This window comes from Podarcis raffonei, chromosome 1, assembly GCF_027172205.1.
Source record: "Podarcis raffonei isolate rPodRaf1 chromosome 1, rPodRaf1.pri, whole genome shotgun sequence".
NCBI classification, from domain to species: domain Eukaryota; kingdom Metazoa; phylum Chordata; class Lepidosauria; order Squamata; family Lacertidae; genus Podarcis; species Podarcis raffonei.
Genome location: NC_070602.1, coordinates 44,232,433 through 44,249,423, shown reverse-complemented (window position 1 = coordinate 44,249,423; position 16,991 = coordinate 44,232,433). Strand labels below are relative to the sequence as shown.

General features: G+C 41.6%; 1 protein-coding gene and 1 long non-coding RNA gene across 2 annotated transcripts in view; one reads left to right on the top strand and one right to left on the bottom strand.

The window, feature by feature from the left end:
* LOC128411290 (cytosolic phospholipase A2 epsilon-like) overlaps window positions 1–12,307 on the top strand; it is a 40,738-nt gene extending 28,431 nt beyond the window's left edge. Inside the window, exons 13-20 of the mRNA XM_053383496.1 lie at window positions 1,244–1,469; window positions 4,093–4,207; window positions 4,335–4,472; window positions 5,766–5,873; window positions 8,298–8,483; window positions 8,807–8,973; window positions 10,178–10,358; window positions 11,648–12,307. Coding sequence (XP_053239471.1) covers window positions 1,244–1,469; window positions 4,093–4,207; window positions 4,335–4,472; window positions 5,766–5,873; window positions 8,298–8,483; window positions 8,807–8,973; window positions 10,178–10,358; window positions 11,648–11,862 — 1,336 coding nt within the window. The 3' untranslated portion in view covers window positions 11,863–12,307. The remainder of the gene's footprint in view (window positions 1–1,243; window positions 1,470–4,092; window positions 4,208–4,334; window positions 4,473–5,765; window positions 5,874–8,297; window positions 8,484–8,806; window positions 8,974–10,177; window positions 10,359–11,647) is intronic.
* Window positions 7,562–11,753, bottom strand: LOC128411300 (uncharacterized). Its single transcript, XR_008329751.1, has 2 exons — window positions 11,433–11,753; window positions 7,562–11,003 (listed from the first exon to the last, which is right to left on the bottom strand). It is a non-coding gene; the product is annotated as an uncharacterized LOC128411300 (long non-coding RNA).
* Window positions 12,308–16,991: the final 4,684 nt, after the last annotated feature.

Here is a 16,991-nt window from a genome sequence, read left to right as displayed (position 1 = left end):
TTAAAAAAACGTTATTGCTGCTCATTTAAAAGAATGCCAGAATGGGATTAAGTGGATGCTTCTAAGGAGGGTTTTTCCAAATCTTGGTCACAACTGAAAAAACTACTTGTGAGTATCCACTGGCATAGCTCTGAAGGTAGGAGGAAAAAGCAGGTGCCAATGCTTATGATATTCTGGTTACAAACAATTTTAGGGCAGAGATGCAGAACCAGAGGCCCTCTAGATGTTGAAGGACTGTAATTTCCACCATCCCCATCCATTTGCTAAGCTAGCTGGTGCTGGTGGAAAGGGCTCCAATAATATCTGGAAGGCCACAGGTTTCCCACACCATATGTAGGCTTTTAAAGGTCAAAACTAGCAGCTGGAATTGAGCTTTTGAACAAATTGGCAATAAGTATACATGGTACAAGATCGCTGTAATGTTATCTAATTAATTTGGTTCTAGCCAAAACCAGCTGAAACATCTGGGCTATCTTCAGGCGCAGCTCCAGGTAGAGTGAATTACAGCAGTCTAGGTGGATGGATTTTGATTCTTTTTCAAATCTGACTGATCACCAAGTTTGGGATCAGAAATCCACTTCCTTCCTTCCTACTGTAGAATGGTCAATGTTGCTTGAATCATCTCATGCTATTAATTCTGTAGCTTTTTTGATGTAGTTTTGGTTACCCGTCCCACTTTTTAAAATGGAAGTGCTGGGCTTTTAACAACTGCATAAGAAGCAGAAATCATTAGGTAAAGCTTTGTCTATTATTCCATATCCAAATCTTGATTGTGGTCATTAGTGAAGAAGAGTTTGGATTTGATATCCCGCTTTATCACTACCCGAAGGAGTCTCAAAGCGGCTAACATTCTCCTTTCCCTTCTTCCCCCACAACAAACACTCTGTGAGGTGAGTGGGGCTGAGAGACTTCAGAGAAGCATGACTAGCCCAAGGTCACCCAGCAGCTGCATGTGGAGGAGAAGGGAATCGAACCCGGTTCACCAGATTACGAGTCCACCATTCTTAACCACTACACCACACTGGCTCTCAAAGTAGTGAAAGCTGAGTTATCATCTTTGGCTAGCACAAATGGCCAATCTTTTACTGGGAATGCTCCAATAATTGCTGCTCTCAATGCAGTACACATGGATCCCCCCAAACCTAGAACTCAAGTAAAGACATGGCCACAAAGTGTCAAACACCTGCATTTCATGTTTCTCCTCTTCTGAACCCAAATCTGTATTTACTATGTTTCTTTCCAGGACAATGGCAAATTTGTATGATGATCCTAATTGGTCACATAAAAATTTAGAAGAGCCACTCGTTGAAGTCCAAAAACAACTGAAAAAAAACAAGTTCCTTGCCAGTTTTTCCCCAGAACGTCTAGCATACTATTCAAAGGAGCTGTGGCAGCGTCATCAAGAAGGGCATCATATCTCTTTTACAGATCTTTGGGGACTTATCATTGAAGCCATGCTACACGATACGGTATTATATACTTTACTCTAAAAACACCAGCTAATGCCTAGTTTTGATTAGCATTTCAAGTTCCATCATACTCAGAGTAGACCCACTGAAATCAATGAACTTAAATTAGTTGTGACAAGCTTAATAGTTTCAACAGCTTTACTCTGATTAAGTCAACTACATCCCAACAGTGTTCAAAATTCTCATTGTTCTAGGCACATTTTGTGACAGGCAATTTCATTAGCATGAGCAATTTCTGAGCTCTGGGCTCAGTACTGCGCCTAAGATTTCAGATTAAAAGATTTGCAGAGTGGAAGGAAAAGAGGACCCTTTTCTGCCTTCCCACTTCCAGCTACTGCCTGAAGACTGGAGAAGAGACCCTCTTAAGAATATTAGTGAGGGGTGGGGGGTGGGCAGGGGAAGGACTAGACCATGTGAAAAATGAACATAATATTTTAGCTGTAGTTCATTCATTTTCAGCTTTGTATTCTTGTTATAAAAAAGCATGCCTAGACATTCCGTTGTTGTGCCCACAACCAAGGTTTAAGGTGCCATTTAGCTGCTAGCTTTCATATCTCAGTTTCTAACACTGCATCCCAGTAAGATGAAGTGAGGCATCTGGGCAGGATAATTTTTTTAGTTACAAAATAGTAGCGTATATCACAGAAGTGCTTGATTCCATAAGAATAAATTACCCAAAGACAGCAATCCTAAATTACTAGTAAAATCCATTTTGTTTTTTCTCCACACAGAAAAGTGCTAGGTAATGGATGGTATTCAATTAAACAATCGCAGAAGTGCAAGAATTACTGGTAGTGGAATAGGACTTCCCTCCATCCCCTAATCTGCTCTAGAGATTGTGGGAACACACACACACACACACACTAGAACAGATTTAGGGAGTGGGCAGACAGAGGAAAGGAGGGAACATTACGTTTTGCAAGGATTGTGATGATCATTGTGCTGATGGAATGAGCTGATTAGTGCTTCATTGAACACAATCCCAACCATGCTTCTTAACATACCAAAATATAATGTCAGATAGGAGTGTCAGCTTGGCCCTGGGGCTGTGGGTGCCATCCAGCATGCATGGCCCTGGCACCAGAATTTGTGGGTGCCCAGCCCCTTCATGGGGAATTTTGTGGGTGCTTGGGCCCCCAGGGCCCCAGGGAGTTGGCACCTACCGGTAGGTGCTGAGGTGGAAGCACTGTAAATTCTGCCTGAGCGCCATATTGTGGAGGTGTTGATGGAACATCTATATCAATCCTCATTGTACACTGTGATGTTTGGTGTCTGAAGTCAGAAAAGGATATACGTGCACTGAAAATAGTTGGGTGTTTATCATACATTCGATGCATATAGGAATCCCTCAGCTTTCACGTGTTATCCCACACGAAGAAACTGTTAGGATATTTCCGTTCCACCTTAAAAGGGAGCAGGCTTTGTGAGTCACAGAGTCTGCGTATTTCCTGTTCACAGGAAGTTTATGTTTTCTTTGCTTTCGTTTCTCTCTCTCTCTCTGCCTGAGCAGACCGAAGCAGGCAGTCATGTTTTTTCTTTGTTCTGACCAACGCTGAATAAACTTGGAAAATGCTCTCCTGCATGCATCTTTCGCTGTGAATTCTGCTGATAGAGCGTGCATCAGCCCAGGAATGTGGCAAGCAATTTCTGGAGCTCGTGTCACTAATTGCTGATACTGCGTGTCTACGGGAGATCGATGGACGTCCAGAGACGTCGTGGAGTCATGATGGACTTTGTCTCCCTGGCAGTATCCCAACAGAAACTCCATATGGTGCAAGGGTCATGGGGCCACACTGCTCCCAATCACAAGTCTAGCCAGTTCACACTTTAAATGTACAGAGGCCAAGGATGGAACTGGACCAGGCACAACTTCAGGAATAAGGATTGTGGGACAGCCATGCTACCCTTTAATTATGTGGAGCCCCTTTACATGGAATGAAGTGTGAATGGGGGCTTATGAGCCTCCTCTAATCACTCCCATCAAATGATATTGGCGGAAGGGATATCGCTCAGTGGGGGGGGGGGAATTCCTGGCATCTCCAGGTAGAAAACCCTGCCTGAAACCCTGGACAGTCACTGCCACTCAATGTAATCAGTACTGAGCTAAATGGACCAGTTGTCTGGCTCATTATAAGGTAGGGTGGCCATATTGCAAGAAGTAAAAAGCACACAAACACACATTTCCTGGTTCTGTTCTGGCAAATTCCCGTTTGGATCCCGAACGTATGGCAACCCTGTTATAAGGCAGCTTCCTAGGGAGGCTTCTCAAAGAAACATTTGTTTGTACAGAAAATTTTAGCAATATGCTCTCCACAACTGTGTCCATTGTTTGAGTATCTGTACCTTTCATTAAGAAAAGAGTTTTCAATGCAGGAAGCCTCAAGCTCTTTCAAAAACCTTTCATTAATGTTCATTTTGAATGGGGTTGGGCAGAATTTAATTGCACGTATCCCTTTTTGTTTAGAAAGAACAACTGAATCAAAGTAGGCTAACACACTAACTTAGCACAATAGTTTGGGCTTCGGTTTAGAGTAAGATGCCATCACTAGAGTATAAATTCTAGAACAGCCTCTTACACCCTTTTCAGCTACATTAACTGCTTCTTTCTGCCTTTCACAAACAGGTAGATCAGAATAAACTCACAGATCAGCAGCGGGCGTTGACTAATGGCCAGAACCCTCTGCCTGTGTATCTTTGTCTCAATGTAAAGGAAAAACTAAGTAATCGGGGATTTAGAGGTAATTGCAAATATTTTATAAATATATGCTTGCATTTAATTCTCAAACAGTAGAACTGAGGACTAGAAAGGCTGATTCATGTAATTTAGGAATACTAAAAGATACTCTACTGTGGCTTCCTTTTTAGAATGGTTGGAGTTCACCCCATATGAAGTGGGATTTCAAAAATATGGAGCCTACATTCGTGCTGAACATTTTGGCAGTGAATTCTTTATGGGTCATTTGATGAAGAAAATCCCAGAATCACGGATCTGCTTCTTGGAAGGTAATTAATAGGGCAGTCCTATATACACCTATTCAGCTGTAAGTCCCATTGAGTTAAGAACATAAGAAGATCTGGCTGAATCAGACCAATGGCCCATCTAGTTCAGATTAATTGGCACAGGATTGTAGCCAATAATAGTAAAATACTTTTATTTTTAGGAGTATTTGAGTCTTTAGCACAGAGCTCTAGCAGATTATAAATAGTTCTGTGTACAGTAAGGTTCTTTTGATGAACAATCTATTTGCCACTGCTATGAGCACATAAAACCTACTCTCTTTAGAATTTTCCTATGTTGGCATAAAACACTGAAAGACTAAACATATTTGGGACATATCTATCTCATTATAAAGCACATTTAAATTAAGTGTGTGCTTAATTATCATCTACTGTGACCAATATGTATTAGAAGAGCATGCACAAAACATTTCCTATACCTTGTTGCTGGCAAATAGGCACTTCCACATCCTATATGCAATTAGCAAGAGGGTGGGAATGCATTTGATGATTGCACCAAAGACGCAAAATAAATTATGATAGTTCCATAAAATTGCAGCGTTTGGAGTGTTGCTACTAATGAGCTACTTACTTAGATGTTCTTGATAACCAATAATTTCAAATCCCATCATGTGCTCTGTTCTAATTTACCAGTAGGTGGCTCTGTGTGCTTATACTAAGAAACTATAAATTATAATGATGTAGCAATCTTAAAACATTTTATGTGTTCATAACTAGAACAGAGCAACAACAACTTCCTGGATTTTTTCACCCTATTCATAGGCAGCAAAAATGGGTACCATTTTGTCAATTATTCTCTGGAGGGATAAGAAATTATCCAGTTTCTAGGAAGTGTGCCTCACAATTAGGTGTGGCATCAACATTGCTTCTTCTCTCTCTCTCCCCTTCCAGCATTTATATCCTTTTTTTTTTTTTTTTTTTTTTTTTGCTTACGGTGGCAACTGTGTTGGCAGCCTGGCCAATGTCCCCAGCCTAGCTTTGTTCCTTGGCAGTCTTGGGTGATCTTCTGAGAAGTTTTGGCTCAATTCTTGTTCAAAGTCTCTTATATACATTATCTCAGTATACCCTATCAGTCTTGTAATGTATACCAGTATTAATATATTAGCATAAACAGAAGGCTGAGTAGAGGCTCTTCCTAAAGGTTCCTGACTGAGATGAGATTTGAACCAAGAAATAGACTCACAGCTCACCCACTTTTAGGCACTATGTAACATGGGCATCTCAAACATGAAAACTACACAAATTATTCCCAATTTCCCAATTTCTTCCCTATCACAGGAATCTGGAGTAGTGTATTTTCTATAAATATAATGGATGTCTGGTTTATGAGTGTTAGTACGGAAGATTTTTGGCAGATGTGGACACGAAATAGAATAACTGAGCTTGGTAAGTTACTGTTCCATTTTGTTTCTGCATTTATGTACTTTCCTTCTGTAGTCCTATTTATGTGCTATTTGTGTGTATGTTATAGCTGTGTTTACTTGGGAGTAGTGCTTTTAGCCTTGCCTCTCTCTTTTCAGTAACCATCACAGTTGCCCATAAAGCAGCTCTTAACACACAGGCTTCTGCCTGTACAGGTGTTCAGATATGCACACAAGCAGGAGCTTGCTTTTTGGGGTGACTTCACGGACAACTGTAGGCAACCTGTGGTTATCAGAAGAGAGAGACCTGATGTCAGGACAGGGCAAAAAGTACGAACATGACTATGCCCTACATGTGCACAACACATCACTGGGCCTTTTGTATTTCAGTGATGTATTTTACAATTCTTTAAGGCAATGCTACAAAACACAACAGTAATTATTAGTGCCATATACAAAATAATCACAAGCTTACTTCGGCCTGGTTTTGGCCCTGGGACTGACTTTGTTGCCCTGCTAGGTGACCTTTACCGGAAAAGAAACAGGATGGTGTGTACCTGTTTGTTCTGCTGCCCTTCTGGGCATTTTCCAGTATGATTGACCACAGGATTTCTCTGGATTGGCTAGCTAGGCTGGGGCTGAGATGGCACTGTATTGTGATGATTCCAGCCCTATCTGAAGCCTGATTCCAGAAAGTGCCTCTGAGGGACTCCATCTTGTCATGGGTCCATCTTGTTATCCTTGTGCTGTTCATCGCCTACATTAACCCAATGGAAGCAGCCATCCAGAGTTTTGGAGTACTGTCCCCCATAACTCCATCTCTTAGTTCTAGCAGATTCCAGAGAAGTAATGGGGGTTCTAAACCAGTGTTTGGGATCTGTACTGGACTGGATTTGGACAAAGAAACTGAGGCTTAATCCAGATAAAATGGAGATACAAATGACCAGAAGAGAGCTAGCCTACGGTTGGTGATACACAGAGTTTCTGATGGGATAGCACTGTGTCTGAACAATCAGGTGCATTGCACTGAGATGCTGCTGGACCACCCATGCTCTTAGAGGAGCAATGGATGTCTGTGGCCAGGAACTTCAGTGCATAGCTTCAGCTGGAGTGCTAGTTACACATTTTCTAGAAAAGACAGATCTGGCCAGTTTCACTTCCCTGGGCACATTTTGGTTATCAACTACTGTAATGCAAAGCTCTCTACAGTAGGTTGCTTTTGAAAACTAAGGAAATGGAAGCTGGTGCAGAATGCTGCTGCCAGAGTCTTGCTATTCAAAGCATATAACCATTGCTATTTGATCTGCAGTGGCTCCTGGTGTGTTTCCGGACCACTGGTTCAGACCACTGGTCCTCACCTTTAAAAGTTCAAGTGCTTCAGGTCCGGAATCCCAGAATTCTGCTTTTGATTTAAGGTCTGTTGTGAAACATTTGTTCTGTGTGCCACCAGCATCTGAGATATGCAGACCATGGGCTTCCTCAAAAGGCTCATCTGGCTCCCTCCTTTTTAGCTTTTTGTATGCATTCTGCTTATGATTCAGTTTGATTTAGATTAATACTCTGTTCCTTGGGATCACAGCTTTTTGTTGCATCATGTATCGCTGCTGCTTGTTGTTACAATAGCATTTTAAATATTTTTGTGGTGTTATTCTGTTTTTATTGCGGTGGTTCCAAAACACAAGTTTGCAACAAAGTGCAAACCCTGTATGGTGCCTGTGTTAGCAAAGACATGTTTTTTTAATCAGGTACACTTTAAACAAAATAGTTTTTTTTAAAAAAATAAAGTATGACAGTGGTAACAGGGACATATTGGTAAACTATGACTTTGATTTTCTAAGTAAAAGGAACTAAGGACTCAAAACCTCATTTAAAAACAGTTTACCCTATTGGTACCCAACACTGACAATTAGCACAAGGGTGGGGGCACAAGTGAGTATTATACTGACTGGATGAGCTTAGAGTGGAATACTACCAACAAAGGTGTTTCCCAACGTTTGCTTCCTGCAGCAGTGATAACACTTTTGAGCTTAACTCCTGCAAATCAGATAGGGTTTGGGCTGGATCTCATGGCTATCGCTGCTAGTCCAAATGGCTAGTAAATGCTGGCCCTACACAGCAGTGCAGGTTATATCAACAATAGATGACACCTATGACATATGTTGGTGCAGAACAGAGCTGGTGTAACGGCTATCTACCTACATGATGCAGGCAGATGAAATGTTGCACATAATCACATTAAGAAACCATATATGAAGCAGACCATATATAAGCAGACCAGCTTTGGAACTGTAATTTGGAGTTTTAGGTAGATTTGACACAAAAACAAACTTGTAGAAAGCCAAGATGGTATGGGGAAATGAAGCACTGTAAATTTCAAGCATCTCATAGCATGGTTAGTATTTTCTAACATAGGAAAAAAAATGCATTTCATATGTTGTTCCTTCTACAGAGGAGTGTCCTTGGTATCCGTCAACAGATAAACTCCCTACCCGTATGCAGTATCCTCCGGACAGCCTTGCCAATGCTTTTCAAAATGTCATTATGTGGCGACCAGCAGTTTCGGTGGTCCCTAATTTTCTGAGAGGCTGCCCGATGCACAACGAATACCTAGAGAGCGAATTTTCAAAGTGGAAAGGTATAGCAAGAGCTCTTTTTTAAATGAAAGTTCCCTTGGGTTAGCTTGCTTGGCCAATACCTAAAGCCTTCATATAGCAATCAGGGAGTCTTTAAGGACTGACCATTTCCTCTTCTTCCAGAGGGGAAGGACTTCCTGGGTAGGCAACAGAAACTGTGTGCTCTACCCAGTTACTGAAAGACAGAAGTTCAGAGACTGGAAATGGACCGTCTCTTGAAATGTCATGAGTGGGGAGAACTATATTTTGAGTGCATTTTCTGTTTCTTTATGTTCCCCGTAGGAGCAGCACTGCCCGTTTCTGACCACAAATTCATTTCTTTCAGACTGTGATCTTGATACCTTTCCAAACCAGCTGACAGGAGCTGAAGATTACCTGTATCTGGTAGATAATGCATTTGCCTTTGAAAGCAGCTACCCGCCACTCATGAGGCAGGGAAGAAATGTGGATCTCATAATACACTTAAATTACAGCGCAGGATCACAAATAATGGTAAGTAATCTTGAGCACAGCTTCCCCCCCCCCCAACACAAATAATGGGAGTGTGCATCACTTATTTGCTTTTGACAGTCGGTTACTCATTTCTGTCCCTATCATACAAAGAGGAAGTTGATGGTCTGTACCCTGTGCCTTCTCTTCTGTTGAAATCATCTTCTTGCAGCTGTTTCCTCCTCTGCCATCAGCAATGCCAGGGCTGTGAGAAGGGGAAACTGACAAATGCTGTCTTTCACACGTCTTCCCTGTCAGATGGAAGAGAGATAAGATAAATATTCTGCTAGCTTTATTCACATTGCACCACGGCTTCTGTGAAAGCAGTTAGGTGCACCAAATCAGTTTTTTCTCTTCTAGACAAGTTCTGCTGCTTTTTGTTTGCATGTACACAAGACATATATTTGGAGGTCAGTTCTGAATACACAAATAAGGAGGTGACTTTTGTGTGAGAGCTGTTAAAAGCCTATGCACAGGATGTATGTTCTCAGTCCTGTTTGCAAGAACAGTACCAGCCAAGTTTCCAGACCACACTGAGAAAAACTTCTTTCCCATTCTTTCTTTCTTTCAGTTGCAAAGAAAAGGCCTTTTGCCTTTATACTGCTGCTACCACTGGGACAACTGTGGATTGATTTATTTTATGAGATTTTTATAGCACTTTTTACCAAATGAAAGGTCCCAAAGCAATTAATCCCCTTGAAGACTTACTTTCTCAAGGGCTTTGGGGGGGGCGTTTCTTCTCTTGCCTTCAGCACTCCGTTCTCCAACTCTTCCTCTTATTTACTCAGAACAGAGATGGAAGTTCTGGGAGTTGAGCAAGGTTGAACAAAATTGATATTAATGGGTGGGGTTCTTTAAGGTTTCCAATCACCCTACAAGCTGTTCACATAGTTAAGTTTGGGCAACTAAGGGCACCCTTCTCCCCAAAAAGAGATGGTTAACAATATAATTAGTTCGTTCTGCAGCATAATTTGCCTTCCACACAGCTGAGATAGAATCTCAAAGCCCTTTAATGGAGAATTTAAGATGACCTTCTGGTCACAGGTGAAGTGCAAACTCTGCAGTGTTCCATGTTGCTGGGATTGGGGAAACCAGAGATTTTTTTTTAAAAAAGTCTACGAATTAGGCGTGTGCGAATGCACTTCCAGTCTATCAAGTAATGGCTCCACTATTAAAATCATGCTTGGATTTAATCCCCCTTACATAGCCTCTGGAAAAAGCCGCAGAGTATTTCTCAGAACAAGGAGTCCCATTCCCTCAAATTATACCAAAGGAAGATGGTGATCTGAAGGAATGCTACTTGGTGGGAGATCAAGAGGGCCCTGAAATTCCAATAGTGCTTCTTTTCCCCTTAGTGTGTGACACATTCAAAGAGTATAAAGCGCCTGGTAAGTCTGTACAAGTCTGATAATTTTTGCTTTTCATTACATTATGATCAATTCTGTTCTTTGACTAAGTTGGAAATCTAAGAGAGTTGTTTCAAAAGGAAAATGAAGAAGCAGGGGTAAGACATGCTTACTACTAAACAGAAGCAGTACACAATTCAGGATACCCCCCCCCTTTCCCCACCAGTCATATTCTTTGCAACACTGGAGGCGACACTGGGCTGTGCATGTCCCAGATTACATGTGGCTTCATGTGCACTTCTAAAAATACTGCCACCCCAAAAAGCTATCGAGTTTTTTCCTGCAGTTGTACTTGGAGGATTGGAGATGTCATAGGTCTTCTATGCCAGCATTTGGACCAAAACATTGATTTTTGAGATAGCACAGTCAGCTGGATGAAGTATTGCACTCATACCTAAAGACCCAGTTTTAATTGAGTCCGGTCTCAGCCACACATTCCGAAAGAAGATTCGGGCACACTGCTTCTGTACTGAGGAGAAACTGAAATAAAGGGAAGAGTAATTACACTCCAACAGAATGATTTTCCAAAAGAGACGCTTTAAAGTCTGTAATGCATTTTGCTGTACAAATTATTGAAGACAATAATAAGCCTTCCCTATTTTCCTCACCAAGATGCTATCTTTATTTCTTTCCGGGTTATTTCCTGTCAGGACTGGTCGTTGTCCTCTTCAGATCACCACACAAACGCTTCTTGTTCTTTTATAACTTTTTATTGCGTATTAACAAAACAATCTTATAACAGTTCTTAACTATTATTCCTCAGAGTCACTTATTTCAGATACCTTCTGAGCTCTGCTTCTCCGTGACCAGCCACTCTCAAAATGGCGAAGGCGCCTTTCCCTTCGTTTGCCCGCTCTTTTTTCTAACCTCCTGGCTAGAGCTGGCTTGTATCTCCCCTCCTCCAAATCTGAGCTAGAACTTAACCCTTGCCTTTCCTGGGAACAGCCGGTCCCTCCCTGTTGTTCCTGTTGCTCTCTTCTCTTCAATTCACTGCTCTCCTCCCCCCCTTGGGGAATGCTTTCTCCCTCTGGGAAACTGGAATCTTCTAACTCTAACTCTTCCCTGACATTTCCCATGTACATATACCTCATGCATGAGAATTAACAATTTATATATCTGAAGAAGTGGACTCCGCCCACAAAAGTTTATGCTGAATTAAATCTGTTAGTGTTTACGATACCACAAGACTCTCTGTGGTGTTTGCTGCAACAAAAACCAGGCTATCCCTCTGAAATAAAACAACCTACTTATATATTGTTTTTAAATCTTAGGTGTGAAACGAAGCCCTGAGGAGATGGAAGATGGTGACATTGGTGATCTTACCACTTCCTTTGGCCCATATAATGTATATTCTTTGCGGTATTCAGAAAAGGACTTCCAAAAGCTAGTAAAACTTTGTGAGTACAACATCCAAAATAACATAGATTTGATTTTCAAAACTTTGCGTATAGCTGTGGAACGGAAGAAGCAGCAGAAGAAGAGTTAACAATTTCAAAATCCATGGCGAGCCTTTTAGCGGAAAGAGAGCCTCAAACCTCTGACATTGTTCAGTACTAGGGAGTAATCGGCATTTCATTCCAGAAGGAAAAACAAAGAACTCAATCAAACAAATATTAAAGTCGCTGTTCAACCCCTTCAGGAGGAAATACTGGATATTAGAAATTATTAATGAATACTGTAAGTCATTCTACTTTTGTTCTTCATAGACAGTTCTGTGGCCGTACATTGCATTATCATCTTGGAAGCTACTTTTAAGTGCTCTGAACAAATAATTGTAGAAATACACTGTAAAACTTCTTTCTTACAGTGCTATTTATGCTATACATATCACTCCCTTTCCCAACACATTTGAGGTGTTTTATGCATTGTTTCATGGTCTCTGTACAAATTATGTAAGAACAAGTGTTTTGCATAAAATTGTTTTGCTGAAATGAGTAGTGCTAAATGATTTTTATTAAAGCAAATAAAACCAGTTTCTGGTACCTATGCAACAGTATCACTCTGGAAAAGTCTCCATGTGCAGGAACAGGCAGTACTCATACTGTTCTATGTAAGAATCTTCATTGGATGAATCTGATTGGTCCTATGATTTGATAGGGAAGGAGGGAAAGCTGTTCAAAACTGTCGAAGAACATGGTGCTGATCATGTTTTGATGCTGGGGTGTTGGTGGTGAATCCTTACACATCAGTGTTTACACAACAGGATGATGGGGCAAAGATTCCTGGCTACTGGAATAAGGGTGATTTCTTCATATAAAGGTAAAGGACCCCTGGATGGTTAAGTCCAGTCAAAGGAGACTATGGGGTTACAGCGCTCGTCTGGCTTTCAGGCCGAAGGAGCCAGCGTTTGTCGACAGACATCTTTTCCGGGTCATGTGGCCAGCATGACTAAACCGCTTCTGGTGCAACAGGACACCATGATGGAAACCAGAGCACATGGAAACACCATTTACCTTCCTGCCACAGCGATACCTATTTATCTACTTGCACTGGTGTGCTTTTGAACTGCTAGCTTGGCAGGTACTGGGACAGAGCAACTGGAGCTCACTCCATCACGGGGATTTGAACTGCCAACCTTCTGATCAGCAAGCCCAAGAGTCTCAGTGGTTTAGACCACAGCGCCACCTGCATCCCTATCCCATCCTCATTCTTTATATAGCACCCAGCGCAACAGACAACACCCACAAAAAAGTCTGTATCTACACGCAGAGACTGAGAAAAAAGAAAGATGAATGATTTTTATTTAAGAGAACTAGTCCCGGGTTTAATGCAGAGATTGCATGGCTAAAATTTATAACATAAAGGGTCTCGTTTTGCGCCTTCAGGAAATCATTTTCTGCATGTACAAAAGCTGCAAGCACATTTCATTAACTGAAGATCTTACCAGCTGGTGCACTAGTAGTTTTCAGAATGCACAAGATTTCAAATAAAAGAAAAGTAGATTTAATTCTACATGGGATGCCTTGTGCCCATCTTCAGAAACAGACTGAATCACTTTTCAGAGAGCCAGTGTGGTGTAGTGGTTAAGAGCGGTAGTCTCGTAATCTGGGGAACTGGGTTCGCATCTCCGCTCCTCCACATGCAGCTGCTGGGTGACCTTGGGCTAGTCACACTTCTTTGAAGTCTCTCAGCCCCACTCACCTCACAGAGTGTTTGTTGTGGGGGAGGAAGGGAAAGGAGAATGTTAGCCGCTTTGAGACTCCTTAAAGGGAGTGAAAGGCGGGATATCAAATCCAAACTCTTCTTCTTCTACTGCTATTATTCAGCATTCATATTGCCAGTCCATACTGGATAGGGATGGGAATTGTACTGTACCAACAACAAACTTTTATGGTTTTTGTTGCAGGAAGATACATCAGCTCTTCCATTGTGGGAAGATGCCTGGGTTCTCGCAAGTAATAGATCAAAGATAGGATGGCAGGGCATAAAAATCTTAGGTAACAAGGATCTCTTTTACACTATCAAATTATTAAGCATTAATATTAACATTTTTAGATTCAGTACCAGAGCAAGATGCCTAACATTTCACCTGCCAAATCAATAATTTTGGGGATATGCTGCAGTGTTACATTTATGAGATGTAAGGAACTGGTATTCAAAATGAATACAGATTCTGAGATGCCACCATAATTGCAAGCTGTTGTGGGAAACTTTCATATTCAGTGCTAATGCATCTAGCTACAAGCCTTGCAAGAACCCTACAATGCAGGGAAGGGGAACGTAGTGGCCTTCCAGCTGTTATTGGACTACAACAGCCAGCCAGCATAATCAATGGTCAGGGATAATGGAAATTACAGTCCAGCATCTCAACAACTACAGTTGCCCCTGCTGTAAGGTCAATTATTATTGTTATCCCACATTGTAGGTGTGTAGCTTGGGTACTTCATTAGAGACCCATGCTCTCTGAGGCTAGGAGTGCCTTTTACCAGCATTGTCTGGTTTACCAGCTACAGATGTTCTTTTCCAGTGTAGTCCATGCACTGGAAACCTTGAGGCTGGATTACTGCAAGGTGCTCAGTGTGGGGCTGCAGAAGGTACCTGACATGTGACACCATTATTAAAACATCCTTTAGCACCATCAGCTGTGCCTTGTGGAACCCTTTGCCAACAGGGATTCAGCAGGGGCCCTCTATTTCAACTTTGCTGAAAACTTTTCTATTCTGTCAGGCTTACGCAGGCAATTAACAACACATCTTTCCATAATAATCAGATCTGATTTTAAATTTTTCATATGGTTTTCTTTATAACTGTTTTAAATCACCCTGATGGTTTTTTTTAATGAATAGCGGTATATAAAAATATTTTAATAACATGAATAAATACTGTAAGGGGGGAGGTTTGAGATTGACTTGAAAAGGCCACCTAGTTAATTCAGGGTAGAGGGAAGATTTAAACTAGGAACATCCTTGTATGTAGCTCAGTCTCTAAGTCACCAATTCCTATCACTGAAAGGTTGCAGTTGGTGAATGTACTATGACAAGCTGAGGACTTAACAGGAATTGCAGGGAAGGGCATGATTTAAGTTGCCCATTGTGCAATAGTATGAGATTCTGCTAAGTTCTAGGGTCTAGATAGGACCCAACACCAAACCTGAGAATCTCAGCATTGCAATCCAATTACTGTAAAGCACTGACTGCAGAGATTTGGGGTAAACTGAGCAGGAAGCTTTGGTGTGCATCCCCAAACTTACCGTAAGTTCACCAAGCCTTCCAGGATAATTCAAGAAGCTACTAGGGTCTTTGGAACCTTTGGAGGAGTTATTAATTAAGCAACTAGGAATTGCTTTTCTTCCAATGCCAATTAATTTCTCTCACCCATAATTCTTTTTTACTTCAATGTGGCCAATGCCTACCGGTATTTTGTACTAAGAGAAGGGGTGAAAGCCTTACGGTATACATTTGCTAACCTAATACCCTTTTCCAGGGCACGATAAATGGTCACTCACTTGATCAGGCTGATTATGTTCCAGTCCATGCTGTTTTTCCCTCTCCCTCCACTCATCTCCCTGAACCCTCAACACTCCAGAAAACTCAGTCCTCAGGAGGTTGTTTTGTTTTAAATTAAAAACAAATATTTTTCTGGATACCTGGGGCATCTCCAGACTGGTGGGGTTCCCCCGCCCAGGTGTATTCTGCAACATGTTACTGATGCAATAATAAGCCATTAGCAGATTTATAGTTGACCATCCACACATCATTCTGCTTTACTAAGTTATGTGATGCTTCCCAAATGACGACACACTATTGCTACCCAGAAGGTCACTCTTGCTCTATGGCGCAACAAAGTCTGGGAAAACAAAACCGGCAGCATTTGTGGTATGAAAAGTTACAGGACTTCAGCAGAAAGCTGGTGCATGCTCCAAAATGAAGCAGTAGGTCTGCGCCAAAATCTTGCAAACAGTACTGAGAGCGGGATCAAGGATAACCACTCAGTTCTACCATCTTGGTTGGTGACAGATAGAAGAAGAAGAAGAGTTTGGATTTGATATCATGCCTTTCACTACCCTTCAGGAGTCTCAAAGCAGCTAACACTCTCCTTTCCCTTCCTCCCCCACAACAAACACTCTGTGAGGTGAGTGGGGCTGAGAGACTTCAAAGAAGTGTGACTGGCCCAAGGTCACCCAGCAGCTGCATGTGGAGGAGCGGAGACGCGAACCCAGTTCCCCAGATTACGAGTCTAATTCACCAGATTACGAGATAGAGAAATAATGAATGCACAAGAAAAAGGAGCACAAGAAAAAGGCTTCTGGATTGGGACTAGTAAACCTGTCCCAAAAAACGGGCAAAAACAGAGGAGGCAGCAATGGCTCCTTATCAAAAGTAGTCCTCTGTGTTTACTTTTCTCTCTTGGTAGCTCAATCGAGATAATTATTTATTGTTCATTCCAGTATTCCTCTCTTCCCTCCACAGGGTCCCAGGATGGCTAACCACTGCAAAATACAAACACAATAAAAACAATAGTTACGCTATCAGTAAAATATATTATGAATAATTAAAATGTAACACAATGAAAAATCAAACTGCTAGGCTCCTGTCCAATTTGTCCTATCCTGGTAAAACAAATTACATTTTTAATTACGTCCATCTGGGAGAACCACCAGTTTCGACCACAGAGTATGTTCCATAGATGTAGCCACCAAGAAGGCCCTGCTTCTTAATGGGACTGTAAACAGACTTCTCCCCACCCCCTGATTTTCATAGCCTAGGGGAAGCACACAGGCAGGGCTGGATTTAGGTTTGATGAGGCCATAAGCTACTGAAGTTAATGGGGCCCTTTATATGTCCAGCTGTCTTTTGTCAACAACAAATTGTCACGGTTTTTTTGTGTTGAATATATGCTATATAGTATTTTATGGACCTAATAGGTATCTAAAGCCATGCAACCAGTCCATGCAGAATGTAGGCACCCTGTATATAGAAATCAGCAAACCAGTGATATTTTAGGGAGCGGGCTAGCAGGCAGGGCCCATTACTTACATCACAGGAGCCTACACAACACAATACACTGTTGCTGTATGTAGGTTTTGTTTTATTTGCTTTTTATCTCATATTTTGGAAATGTACAACTTTTTTCCCCTTTAATTTTTTTGGGCTCCCCCAAGAGAGTGGGGCCCTA